Source organism: Lithobates pipiens, unplaced genomic scaffold, assembly GCF_037356315.1.
Source record: "Lithobates pipiens isolate NorthernLeopardFrog02 unplaced genomic scaffold, aLitPip1_a1.2 Scaffold_1, whole genome shotgun sequence".
NCBI classification, from domain to species: domain Eukaryota; kingdom Metazoa; phylum Chordata; class Amphibia; order Anura; family Ranidae; genus Lithobates; species Lithobates pipiens.
Genome location: NW_027507685.1, coordinates 121,913,183 through 121,927,761, shown reverse-complemented (window position 1 = coordinate 121,927,761; position 14,579 = coordinate 121,913,183). Strand labels below are relative to the sequence as shown.

General features: G+C 45.4%; 2 protein-coding genes across 2 annotated transcripts in view; one reads left to right on the top strand and one right to left on the bottom strand.

The window, feature by feature from the left end:
• LOC143974292 (properdin-like) overlaps positions 1 to 14,579 on the bottom strand; it is an 84,203-nt gene that overhangs the window by 27,709 nt on the left and 41,915 nt on the right. The window lies entirely within an intron of this gene.
• Positions 815 to 7,857, top strand: LOC143974286 (uncharacterized). Its single transcript, XM_077475497.1, has 4 exons — positions 815 to 2,046; positions 6,262 to 6,745; positions 7,036 to 7,179; positions 7,275 to 7,857. Exons 2-4 carry the CDS (start codon positions 6,307 to 6,309, stop codon positions 7,430 to 7,432), a joined length of 741 nt encoding a protein of 246 aa, XP_077331623.1. The 5' UTR covers positions 815 to 2,046; positions 6,262 to 6,306; the 3' UTR covers positions 7,433 to 7,857.

Here is a 14,579-nt window from a genome sequence, read left to right as displayed (position 1 = left end):
GGTACTATGAGGGGTGGTGACAGGTCCTCTTTATTGGGGGGGGGGGAATCAGTGTGATTGGTGTACACTGTAGGCAGTAACAAGATGTTACCGCAATCTCCTCCTCACACACGATCGGTGTGTGAGGAGGAGAACCTGGTAACATCTCGTTACCGCGGTTTGTTTACATTTTAGTGATCGGCTGTGAAAGCATCACAGCCGATCGCGTGGGTAAACAGCCAGCCAATGGCTGTTTACCAGCGTCGGTGATGAGCAGTGTTCCCGGGGGAACACGCCACCACCGACGTGCACGCGCAGCGTGATCGCGCGCATGTGCCGTGTATAGTGGGGGTGTGACCATCTGCGATCATGTGGTAAACCGCCATAACCAATGGCTGTTCACCCCCTTCGGTGGCGAGCGGTGTCTCCATGACACGCCACCACCGAAGAAACAAGGATGTGCGCGCATGATCCCTGTTTAAAGCGGGAGGCCGTCATATGATGGCCTCCCACCACAATAGGTGTGCCGCCTGGTCATCATTTGACTGCCGGCGGTCAGAAAGTATTTAATGTAAGAGTCCAACCAGTTGCATTTAATAAATTACTATTAGTTATTTAACATACCGGTACTACACTATCGGAGGCATTCCTTTCCTTCCCTCCTTTGGCGATTTTTATCAGAATTTGAGCATATAGGGCTGGACATGGTGTGTCCATCATCTAATCTCAGTACTCAGTGCATGATACCTGGAGAATTTTTTAAAAACAGAGATGCCCTAGTGGAGGATGGAGGAATAGAAGGTCAAAGGCTGCCGATAGGGGGGCGTGGTCTGGACATGGCCGAGTAGACAGACGTGTGTTCACAGAGCTCCTGACCATCTTCTACCTACCCCAGCTACAACAGCAGATTTTAACACAAAATGCACTCAGCCAAAAAGAAATCAGCCAAAAAGACTGCGAAGGTTGCTAAAGACTTTCCCTCCACCTCCTCATCTGGAGAGATTCCGAGACTCTTCAAGCTAAAACAAATGGAGGACAAGATGGCGGAGACACATGCAACCCAGGAGGAACTCCAAGCCTCCAACACAGCACCGGACTCTCCTACCGTACCGGAGACATACTCAGAAATGCCGAATGAGGTACGGTCAGTACCGAGAGGATCGCTACACAGCCCACCTGCTACACCCCGAGACAATGGTGACTTACGTTCCCTCCTCCAAGCCCTACCAACTAAGGCGGACATAGAAGCCCTCATTAGTCAAGTAGAAACCGCACACAGACAAGAACTCAAAGAAGTGTGGAAGGAAGTACAAGCACTATCTTCCAGACTGTCAGTGTGTGAATCCTCATTATCAACACAAGACCAAAGAATGTCAGCATTGGAGGCACTGCAGGATGAGCACATAGCAGCGGACATACAGCTTCAACTGCATCTGGAAGATATGGAAGACCGGAGCCGAAGGAACAATCTTCGGCTCCGGGACTCACTGAAGCCACAGGGCCAGAGAACCTAGCCGCCACAGTGACCGATATCTTCAGAGGCATACCAGGAGTGGCTCTACCAGAGAGGGAGGAACTAGACAGGCTCCACAGAGCTCTGGGATCCCGCTCGAGTGACCCTGCTAGACCCAGAGACGTAATATGCAGGCTGCACCATTACATCCACAATGAGTCCATCATCCATGGAGCCTGGGAAGCAGGGGAGATAGATTTCGACGGAGCTGCACTGAAGATACTACCAGATGTGTCCAGAGCTACTCTCCTGTGACGTGCCAAACTCCACCCGCTGCTAGACCTAGCCAGGAGGCTAGGTTTCACGCACAGATGGGGATACACACACTCGGTCACCTTTAAGAAGGAGCAGCGTTTGTTTACCCTGCGAGCTCCAGAATCCCTCCCTGCCTTATTTTCTTTCCTAGGAGCAACCCCCATAGCAGTCCCGAACTGGCTCTCCTTTCTCCCGAGATCAGCGGGAAGACCAGGTCCATCCGAGCAAGCAGGCAGCCTCAGACCCGGGACGCGGAGGAGATAACCGACAGGCTCGCCGACAGTCTCAGGAGGGTTCACGTGAGTCCTAAATACTACACATCAGTTAGCCCTTGCTGTCTCTGAACTGTCCCCCAAATATTTGCAACACAGAACAGTGAACCTCTGTTACTTTTGTAGTACCTTCCTGTTTTTTTTTTAAACCTGCACTCTTTCCTGTTCTTTTGACCAGAGTCCTCCTCCCCCAATGAATGTCCACCTCAAAGGCTTCCCCTATGAGACATTTTCAAATTTTTTTTTTAAGAAAGGGTACACCTTACCCCCGCACTGCAAAGATGTTTAGAAGGACTTTGAGCCTTAATTTTTTGAGCTACCATTAGGTTAGCACTATACTGAAGATAGGTGTTACTCTACTAACTGCATAACAGGATGTTGTTTTTTTTTACCTAACAGCGTGAGGGAAACAGGTACAGGCCCACTATATAATTAATTCTGCGCAGCTACAGCAGTGAATGTGTGAAGCACTAAGATTCCAGAAATGATAGTGCTGTAATAACTGCATATCAGGGTTTGAGTTTACACGGTGCAATGAGCATTTACACGGAACTCTCTCCTTATAACAGCACAGTGAATTCCTGTAACTGTTCACAATAGAACAGTACAAGGCAACTTTCACAGATATCCACACAGAGAGTACTGACTGAGAAGGGGGGAGTCAGACAACTACTGAAGCCTCCTGAGAGAGACGACGTGACGACACGCTCACCCCTTATTACAGGAACATACGGGAGAATCCATAAAGTACAAACACATAGAACACAGAGTGACAATAAACTCCAGACACACTACCCTTTAGACGAGATTCCATGTAACTGAATTTGGGATGGGAAACAAAGATCTCATCTTCAACGATAAGGAACTTTTGGGAAGACCAGGACCGGCTTACACTAGCACATGTAGGAGGGAGGAATAGGACAGGAAGGGAAAGCTTATTTCAGGGATAGAGATGGTGCTAACAATTTACAGATACCTACAGACAGGGACACAAAAGGGGTACACACGCACTGAAACAAGGACACAGGCCCTCCTGACATAAACAGAAGGGACATGATAGATGGTAAAGGGCTGGAATAGATACATCCAAAGTTACTGGTTATGTAAAGTTGATAGAATAAATGGTTGATAACTATATAATTGGTTTGCTATGTTATGTGCATTATACAGCTATGGTAAACGATTAAGCTGGGGTGGGAGGGGTGGCTGGACGCTCGCCTCCTGGGTCCTGACCAACCTCCTCCCCCTAGGATAGCACACTTCACCGATTCGTTGGAGATAGTGTGCTTATATAATTTTAATACTTGAAAGCCTAGAAGTACTGGATATAATATCCAAAATTAGTAGCTCAATCTAGATCTACTGCTACTCTAAACTACTCATACTTTTTCTCTTTTCCTAAATCTCTTCTCCCTACTATCTCTGTACCTATCTGACCCTTATCTGACCCCCCCCCCCCTCCCGGCAGGTGACATGGCGACGGATATTCTCAGAATCTTCTCACTAAACATGAGAGGCCTTAATGTACCTGAAAAAAGGCGTATGCTACTGAATGAATTAAAACATTCACGTGCTGATATAGCGCTTATACAAGAAACACATTTTAAAAGCGATAAGCACAAAATCCTCCAAAACTAATTTTTCCCCCTACCGTATCATTCACCTAACCCAATCACTAAATCAAGAGGGGTATCCATTCTGCTTTCAAATAGCCTCCCTTGGAAATTCCAAGAATCTCTCAAGGACCACACGGGACGATTCCTTTTCCTGAAGGGATCGATAGGTGAATCCACTGTGACGCTGGCAACCATATACGCTCCTAATGAACGCTAAGATACATTTCTCTGCGTCACCCTGAAAAAACTATTAGCCCTTGTACACACTGTCGGAGAATCCGTCGGAATGTGTCCTATCGGACCATGTTGTTGGATAATCCGACTGTGTGTGGTATGCATCAGACTGATTCCGTCGGAATATCCGTCGGACCCAATTTTCCAACTTGTTGGAAATATTTCCCGACCAACTGGGCCGATCGGACATACTCCGATCATGTGTAGCCTACTCCGACGGATAAGGTGCCACGCATGCTCACATTCAAATTCCGACACGGAAGTGCTTGTGGTAAAACTACTGCTCGCAAGCGATATAGCACATTCATCCTGCTGAAATGTTAAAAATTCTTTCATCAAGCGCATTCTCTTGTTCTTTACAATGCTGCAAGAACGAAGTTCTTTTGATGCTCATAGTCACACACACTTCTCCCGAACGGATTTCATTACTCTTTTTTAACCATTTCAGCAATACAATTTTAGTTTGCGTCACATCTACACAATTTTAGATTTGGTTTTTTCTTTTTTGGATTTTTTTTTTGGGGATTCCCTAAAAATCTAATTTAAAGACAGTTTGCTCATTTCTCCTTTTTTTTTTTGGTGTGTAAACTTACCACAACAACATTATTCTATTTTTTATATTTTCTTTTTCTTTTTTAATCTACAGGTTGTTTAGTGTTGGTACCCCTTGTTATGTATTTCACTTTGTATTTTTGAAATGTACCTGCCTGCTCACAAATAAACTGGCCTTTTGGAAGGAAAACACATACGCATGTATTTCTTCAAAACAAAAAATACCTTTATTTTGGTGTCAGTAACAAATAAAGAGGGAGGCAGTAATGTTGAAACTGGGGAGATTCATGAAGCCTTTGGACCCCAGGGCACACATCAACTATTTCAACGCAAAAATTGGTGGCCTGAGGAGTACATGTCTGAGGGAGAGAAGTCTGGTCCTGAAGTCCATGAAACCCGGAACAGCAGCAGATGACATCTATGTTCCCAGGCTGTGGTACTACAACAGGCTGCATCTTCTGTCAGACCAGACTGAACCCAGGTCATCACTCTCTGGTCTTCCTTCCACGCTTCTTTCCAGGCTGTGGCTGTGGTGCTGGAGGTGTGGCAGAAGGAGGAGGAGGAGGAGGGGCATGGGCCAAATCACACAAGTGTGTTGTTTGTGTCATTTTGCCCAACAGACCCTTGTGGAGGGTGTGGAGAATAACCTCCTCACACAAGATCTGTTGCCCCTCCTCCATTTTCTCAAGCTTGCAGGCAACCATGGTGGCAAAGGCCTCTTGGTCAGTGGGTTTTGCTTGGAGTGCCGCAGAAGCCTCACCAATCAGCCTCAGGGCCGACTCCTCAACATTCCCCCCTTTCTCGCCCTTTTGCGTGGAAGGCGGAGGGGAGGGACCTGGCATTCTGTGAAGCTCCTTTGGCTGCCCACCGCCTGGCTGCCTCTTACCCCCGCCTCCTCCTGGCTGCCACTTTCCACAGCCACCTCCTGGCTGCTGCATTCCACACCCTCCTCCTGGCTGATGTCTTCCTGTATATGAAAAAGGGACATAGTTTTAGTTTTTGGTTCATCAAACACACACACAATTTTCACATCAAAACTGTTGCAAATTGTTAACCAATAGAAAAGACTATCATTCTGAGCCCAGCATTTTTCTTTCTTGTCCCAAAGGTTTTGGCCACTACTGTCTATTGATATGTGAAACACTTTCTAAACTCAGCAATTAGGGAGCAAAAATCAAGTTAACATCATTCATTTTGACTCCACAAATATGTACAACAATACTATACCTGGCTCAAGCTGGGCTCCCACAGTTCTTCCTGAGTGGAAGGCCCAGGTTGGGCGTCGGAAGACTCAGCGGGTGTGGAATGGAGCATAGGACGCGTGCAAGGAAGAGGGGAGGGATTCTCTGACCTCAGCCTGGTCTGCCAGAAAATGCATCCTGTCATAATACCACAGGGTGGGTACATAAATGTCATCTGCTGAAGCTCCAGATTTCACAGACTTCAGCACCTTCTTCCTCTCCTTCAGATATGTACTCCTGAGGTTCCCAATTTTCTTTTTTATATATTTGTCATCTGCCCTGGGGACCACCGGCTTCACAAACTCAACCAGTTGCAACAGTGCTGCCTGCCTCTTTTGTTTGTTACTAAATAGTGGGTGTGTTGATTGCCACAGGATGGGCATGTCTCTGTATTTATCGATGAACAGAGGGAGGAAGCTATGGTCATTGAACCCGTCCATAATGTCTGCAAGACACAACACAAGACAAACCCTAATGTCAGGCTAAACTCCACTAATGCAGGCCTCAATCTAGAAGCAGTGTAGCCTAGTGATGTACCAAGTTCAAAATTTTACCTTCGTTTGCACATTCGTCGCCTCAGCTTCTCCCTCTGTTCACAGATCGTACGGACGACACACGCGTGTTGCGTTTTATATACAGTGCGCATGCGTGAAACTCCGCCCGCCCCTGACGTTCTTTCCAGACTATTCCCCGCCCCTTCGCTTCCGGCGCAGTGGGGAGAGCACATGGCGGAGAGAACACAGGTGCGCACTAATAATAGTTCCACTAACGAGGAGGAGGGTGAGGAAAGCCCGGAGCCTGAAACGTCCCAATCCAGGAAGAGAAGATTTAAGGCCTCAAATATGTCTTTTGGAGAGATGTTGGAGATGGTGGACATATTGAGCAGGACCGACTATGATGGGAAGTATGGACCTTACCCAAAGTCAAATATCAGAAAGGCCAAGATCCTGAATAAAGTTGTGAAGAGTCTTCTGCATAATTTTGGTGTACACCGATCCATGGATCAACTGAGAAAACAATGGTCAGACCTGAAACTGAGGGAGCACGAGCAGTACATAAGGATCAAGCGTGTTCTTAACAAAAGTAAGTAGTTGTCGTGTGTTCATATGATTATTATTGCTTGCATACTGCTCCATGTGCTTTGAGTTCATGTTTTGCATTTTAAAATGGCCACTTTCAAGTTCATGGTTTCATTCGTTCGTAGGAAACATCGTTCTTTTGGTAAGTATTCCAGCTGAACACAGTGTCCCCAATAATGTTATTACCTTGAAGCTCGGCCAAAATAAACAATTGAACAACACTTCCAAACAATGTTTCATATTGTTAATTCTGCCCTCTGTGTGCTAATTCTTTATTTTTTTCCATTCTCATAGGGGAGAGAAGACTCGGCAAGTATGAGGACACCAGGGACCCCACCCCTCCCAAAGAAGGCCAACTTCCAAAAGCAGAAACAAAGGAGCAGGAGGAGGAGGAGGAAGGAGAGATCGTGGAGGTTGGGCAAATTGTCACCACAACAGGTGAGTGTCGGAGAACACAGCTTCCGGTAAGCTCATCAATGTAGGTCACCATATTTATATTACATGGTGTTTTTTTTTTTTTCTTTGTTTTGTAGGTGATGTGGAAGAAGATTCCAGTTTTACCAGTGAAAGTGCCCAGATCCAGATTGGGGAGATAATGGGGTGCAATCGAGATTTGGAAAATATCCTGCAAAACATCAATGATGTTAAAAAAAAATTAAAGAACATCATTGATGTTTTGGGGAGAGTGTGAAACACCAAAAACTAGATAGGGTCTTATTTTTGCTCTTTTAAAAACAAAATGTTGTATTTCTCAAAATTACAAATTTGGAACATGCACAGAGTGTGTAAACATGCGCTATCTCACATCATGGGGTATGTACGTGTTTTGTGGAAAGTGTCTGAGATGAAGGGGTTGCAGCCCCAAAGCATGTACATTGATCCCCCATGATGGGAGATAGCACATGTTGACACACTGTGTGCATCTTCCAAATTTGGATTTTTCAGGGGTGACACCCCATGTGATGAAGGCAATATCAGCCCAGTTTGTACGTACTCAGGTCTGATATTGTCTTCACTTTTCAAGGTTGAACTTTGTAAGTTCCTGTGTTCTGTATTTTACAGTTTGATACATGCCTGTTTACCCAAAAACACCAAGTAAACCAAATTTTGATTAAACTCTGTTTTTGAAACACACAATTTCTTGGTTTGTTGTAAAAACCTTTTCGAAAAGCACATTAATTATCAACAATGTGTGGCTTCCTTTTTCATGGCACCAAAAATGTATTTTGAGTAAAATTTAAGTTTGTGCTGAGAAGGAGTGTGATTTACTAAAGGCAACTCCACTTTGCACTCCAAGTGCAGTTTCAGGTGTACTTTTGCAGTGCACTTGTAGTGCATAGTGGATGTGCCTTTAATAAAAAACACCCACAGTGAGGTGTAAATTTTGACAATCATGCCATTTTCCTGCCATGTTGCTGAAAATGAGCACGATTTTGGTCAGTAATGCACTACATACATTAGTTACAAAAAGGTGTGTGTAGCAGACCCACAACATAATAACATTATCTGAAGAAGAGACTGTCCCCTCATCTCGCTCTGAACTTGGGTTTGCACTGTTGGTGAAAAAGGCACAACTTCAAAAAACTTAATTATACCTAGGAGACACCTAAAACCAAACCAAGCAGTAAATGAAGGCGTTTCAGATCAAAATGTATTATTAAAATGCGGCTCAGACATTGTCTGGCATATCAATGGCCCCCCTACCCACAAAGTAGTCCATGTATTGTGTTCTAACCTCATGGGCGCTTTGGGGGGGCAAGCCAGGATGAGCATGTTCAAGGCCCGTGAGATTATCTGCATTTTCCATCAAGTCTGCTTCTTGTTGGCCAACTGAGACCGCATAGTTCACAGAAATTTTTTTCAAATAATTGTGCAGAACACAGCACGCCAGCACTGTGTGATTCAGTTTGTATTCCGCCATGTGAATAGGCGTAAGAAAAAGGCGGAACCGGCTGGCCAGTATACCAAAAGTGTTCTCAACCACTCTGGACAGGCGGAAATTAAAAATACTCTGGTCTGGGGTGAGGGTCCTCAGATGGTTTGCCAGGGCAAACGCCTCATCCGCGACAAAGATGAAAGGGAGTCCTTCCTGATTCTCCTCTGGGGGTGGCAAGCCCAGACTGCCACTCTGGAGATGCCAGTAGAATTCCGTCCGTGCAAAGACTCCACCATCCGACATCCATCCCTTTTGCCCCACGTCCACATACAAAAACTCATATGTCACAGACACCACCGCCAACATCATGATACTATGAAACCCCTTGTAGTTATAATAGTACGACCCCGAGTTGGGTGGTGGGACGATGCGGACGTGCTTCCCATCTATTGCTCCTCCACAATTGGGAAAGTCCCAACGACTGGCAAAGTGGGAGGCCACAGTCTGCCATTCCTGTGGCGTTGAAGGACACTGTGGAGTGAAACAAGAACAAAAATTTGTAATTTGACAAATCAACATTACAAGTAGCTTAGACACCAACATTTTTTGTCAAAATTAGTATAACATTTTGGGAACTGAGTATTTAAAGCCTAAAGTCTAATGTCCCCTTATGAGAGTCATCACCCCCATCCCTCCCCCACCCCCCATATCCCCCATCTGATGAGCCCTTGCTAAAAAAATGAGGGGGGGGGGGGTGTTTAGGACAGGTAACCCTCTCCACTTGATTGAGAGCTGAATGGCTAAATAATGTGTGCTACTTTGGGAAGCCCCTCCTTAGTTACACTATTGGCAGCCCACCAGACAGGTAAGAAGTGTCATAATACCAAAAAGAAACCAAAATGGAAGCACTTTTCGACATTCTGCTATTACATATCGAGATAATTAATAGGTTAAAAAAAAAAATAGCATTTGAAAGTATTGAGGCAGGCCCTTGCACTACATGCTTAGGTGAATTCATCCATAAATGTGAGCATCAAAAAGGTAGGTATAGTGTGTATTGGGTTTGGTAAAGTCAGCAGATCGAGGATTGCTATCAGCTGAGCTAGCAGTTGGCGGGAGGGGGGTTCCTAATGAGTTTGCCACAACCCCAAAAAAAAATGTCACTCTGAATAAATTGAAGCACACACATAACATTTGTAGACATTTTAGGGGGTGTTTAGGCGAAAGGAATACTATGGAGCTGCCAAAAGACATTGTTAAGTGACTAATAGTTTTATGGGCCAAGAAGAGCATGGTGGGGAAGTTAGTGAGGCACAAAGGGGCAGAGCATATGAATTAGAGCATATTGCAATGATGTTAATTAGGGAATGAGGAAAGAAATGCAAGACATTAGCAATCATGAAATACATAGAATGTGATGTTAAAGGATAAAACTTACCTTCATATAGTCCTTCTGCAGGACCTGAATGATGGCAGAACAGGTCTCTGGAATAATGATCCCCAGAGCCTGGGGGGAGATGCCTGTAGAGAACTTGAGGTCACGAAGGCTTCTCCCTGTCGCCAAGTAGCGCAACGTGGCGATGAGCCTCTGCTGCGGAGTGATGGCTTGCCGCATGCAGGTATCCTGCCTGCTGATATAAGGGGTCAGCAAAGCCAGCAGACGGTGAAAAACGGGGTCCGTCATCCGGAGATAATTCCTGAAATCATCAGGATCATTCTCCCGGATCTCACGGAGCAAAGGCATGTGCGAGAACTGGTCACGCTGGCGCAACCAATTCTTGGTCCACAAACGCCTCCCCTCCCTGTTCATGGACCGGGCTTGTGTCAAAGTAAGAACCCCAACACGAAGCCCCTGCACAGCATAAACTCTACGACGAGCACATAGACGAAACATGGTTTGAAAACGGTCGGCTGGTCAGAACGGACACCAGAAAGCACCGATAAACGGCAAGGCCTAAAAGAACTACCTGAAAAGCAGAAGCAAGCGGACAATAAAAATTGCCTTTCAAAGCGTACTATACCAAGATATAGTCCACAATGATCAACAAATACTTACTGACTGCACGCACTGATTATCAGATACGCAAAGACAAGCACAAACCGAAGAGCGATAGCGATCTGAATCACAAATCTGAAAAGCACGAATCGTCTCTCACCAAACTTCTACTAACACGCGATAGACGCAAGATCAGCAGAAGGAGCCAAAAGGGTGCCGGACGTGGTACTGAACTTCCCTTTTCTAGTCCCGCCGTAAACGGCTTACGTCACCGCATTCTTGGCAACCACAAAATCAGACAACTTGGTCCGACCGTGTGTATGCAACAGTTTCGGACCCAATCCATGGGACAAAATCCGTCGGACAAAATCCAACGGATTTGGTTGGCAGAATGTCCGACCGTGTGTACAGGAGCTTAGAGTTCTCAGGACAGTTGATCCTAGGAGGGGACTTCAATATCCCTTTGATCCCCTCTGAGAATACCTCCTCCGGCTCATCATCAATCCTCCCGGGACACTTGAAGAGAGCCACAGATGCAATTCGCAAGGCCCAGTTAATAGATGTGTGGCGCTTGCAACACTCCGGAGAACGCGACTACACTTTCTATTCCCCCCACACAAAATCTACACTAGGATAGACTTTTTCTTAGTTCCCCACGCCCAACTTCAAGCAGTAAAAGATACCTCCATTGGTCACATAACGTGGTCAGATCATGCCCCCATCCTGATGACCTATAGACGCTCTGAGATCCCGTTTCTGGCGCCTGAACGAGAGCCTATGTCATGAAAATTTCACGAAGAGATTGTCCTCCAGGTCTTCTGATGTACGATCGTCGTGGGTACGCACGATCGTACGAACGCCCTTATGTTCGTACACAGGTGCGTGTGCGCGGGCACGCGCACGGTCGCGTGCGTGCGTCCGTATTGGCGCCAAACGGCCTATTTAAACCAGCCTCTTGCCAACAGTCTTTGCTGTCTGCTCTACAGCGTTATATCTGTGTGACCTGATCCGTATTGTTTGTTCCTGTTTGACCCGGCCTGCCTGTGACCTATCTGCTATCCGCCTGCACCCGACCTCGGCTTGTTGTGACTATTCTCCTGCCTGTTCCCTTGTACTTCGTTCCTGTCTGGTATCCGATCCGGCTTGCTCTGACCATCCGTCTGCTAAAAGGGTAACCTGCTTATACTGAACTGTTCATCTGCTATAAGTGCCTGCTCATATTGAACTACCTATCTGCTGCAAGTCACCTGCTTATACTGAACTGTGTCATCTGCTACAAGTAACCTGCTAGTATTGCACTGTCCATCTGCTCCTAGTGCCTGCTTATATTGACTGTTTATCTGCTGCAAGCACTTGTGTATATTACACTGTTCACCTGCTACAAGTGGCCTGCTTTCCTGCACTGCTTATTGCCAAGTTGCCTGCTCCTTTGAACTGTGTATCTGCTATAAACTACCTGCTGATCCCTTCACTGTGATTACCTGCTCCACTGAACCTCGCCTACCCATCCTACCCATCTGTTGATCCTGCCAGGCACCTGTACCCCTCCTTACTCCTGTGTTCCCTGTTACATTGCCAGGAAACCGGTAGTGGGAGTCGTAAAGGAGGCCTCTCTCCGCAATCCGGGCTCGCTACTAGAAGGTACGTGACAGCCTACTGCACACACCTGAGGTGTTAGCGGACGTATCCAAAGAAATGAAACATTATTTCCAAACAAACGACCAACTGGACTGCGACCCAGGCATCATATGGGAAGCTCACAAAACAGTCATACGGGGGGTACTGATAAAACATGGTGCAAGAATTAAAAGAGAACGTAACAAACAATTATCCATACTTTTTAAAAAACTTGCAAACATTGAGTCTAACCACAAGCATACCCCTTCTCACACCCTCAAACAAGAACTCAGGTAACAAATGTGGGAAATACCTTGCAAAGATGGTTCGAGAACACAAAATGTCCATGTATATCTCCCAAATAATAACTCCCAAGGGGCAGAAAGCAGTGCTACCTACACACATTACAAAGGAGTTTAGAGATTACTACACTTCATTATATAACTTACCAAATAAGTTGCCACCTCAAAATATCATAGATAAATATATCACATCCTCCCAACTCCCCTCTATATCAACAGAAGTGGGAACAGAACTAGACTCCCCAATCACCTTGGAGGAGGTCCAGCAGACTATAGCATCAATGAAGCCGGGCAAGTCTCCAGGCCCAGATAGCTATACCATACCGTATTACAAAGTACTCCTCCGGATTCTGAGCCCACACATGCTTAAATTTTTTAATGCTGTGAGTGCTGATGTAGACCTCCCCAGGGACACCCTAAGGGCACACATATCGGTAATCCATAAAGAGGGGTAAGATCCTACATCATGCAGTAGCTACAGACCAATATCATTATTGAACGTAGACCTCAAATTATTTACAAAAATCCTCGCTACCCGTCTAGCTCAGCATCTCCAGCAATTAATTCATTTAGATCAGGTGGGATTTATCCCATGCAGAGAAGCTATAGACAACACAACTAAAGTGTTGAACCTTCTTCATATAGCATACAGAGGCGTTCGATAGGGTAACATGGACATTTATGTTTTCAGTTCTCCGACACATTGGCCTGGGGGAGGTGATGCAGAGATGGATAGCCAGAATATACTCTGACCCGACGGCCCAGGTAAAAGCAAATGGCACCCTGTCCAGTCCATTCTCTATTGGGAATGGGACGCGATAGGGATGGCCATTATCTCCGCTCCTATTTGCTTTCTCACTAGATCCTTTTTTGAGTAGAATCAGACTGAACCCTGACATACAAGGTATATGCAGAGACACTCAACACAAGATATCCGCCTACGCGGGCAATATGCTTTTCACTCTGACAAACCCCACAATATGGATACCTAATTTGTTACAGGAATTTGACATATACGGGAAATTGTCTCACCTTAAAATAAACTTCTCTAAATCTGAAGCTATGGGGATTGCATTGCCCCCACACTTTTTGCCAAACCTACAAAATAATTTTAGCTTCAAATGGACAAATTCGCACCTTAAATACTTAGGCACCTACATTACGCCTGACCTATCCCGGATTTTCGAACGCAACTTCCCCCCTTTGCTGGCCAAAACCCGAATACTACTAGATAAATGGAATACAGGCTTCCACTCCTGGTTCGGCAGATGTAATCTCATAAAAATGAGTATCCTGCCAAAATACTTGTACCTCTAAAGGCCCATACACACGATCAGACTTTTTGACAACAAACATGCAAATTAGCTGTTTTGGAGCAACATCCGACCGTGTGTATGCTCCATCAGACAAACTTTTTTGGTTTTCATCGGACTTTTGTTGGCTGTGCGAACGGACAAACTTTCTGGCAACAAAAGTCCGATGGAGCAAAGTCTGATCGTGTGTACAGAAAACCATAGGACTTTTGTACAAAGTACAAACAGGCATGCTCAGAACCAATGCAAAAGATCAGACAACAATACAGAAGTTGACCAAAGGTGGCAGTAAAGAGCAGAAAAACCATGTGATTTGGTGAAAGTTGGCTGAAAAAGTCCTGCTGTGTGAATGCAATACAAGTTTAGGGCCGACGCCCTTTGTACAAAAATCCAAGGGAAAGTTTGTACAAAGTCCTATCGTGTGTATGGGTCTTTACAGGCCCTGTGAAAATCCACCATTTCCTACACACCATCTAGAGCTGCACGATTCTGGGAAAAATGAGAATCACGATTCTTTTGCTTAGAATGAAGATCACGATTCTCTCACGATTCTCAAAAAACTGTTTTATTTGAAAAATGTACAATCTCTGAGAACATTAGGTTATCAGAGCTTTGTTAGTTTAATGTTGTCCGTTGATGTTTGCAGATGTAGTAATGAATTTGCATCGGTACAGAATAGATCTGCAGATTTTATCCAAACACTTATTTGTTTGGCAGCGCCGTGGCTTGCTTAC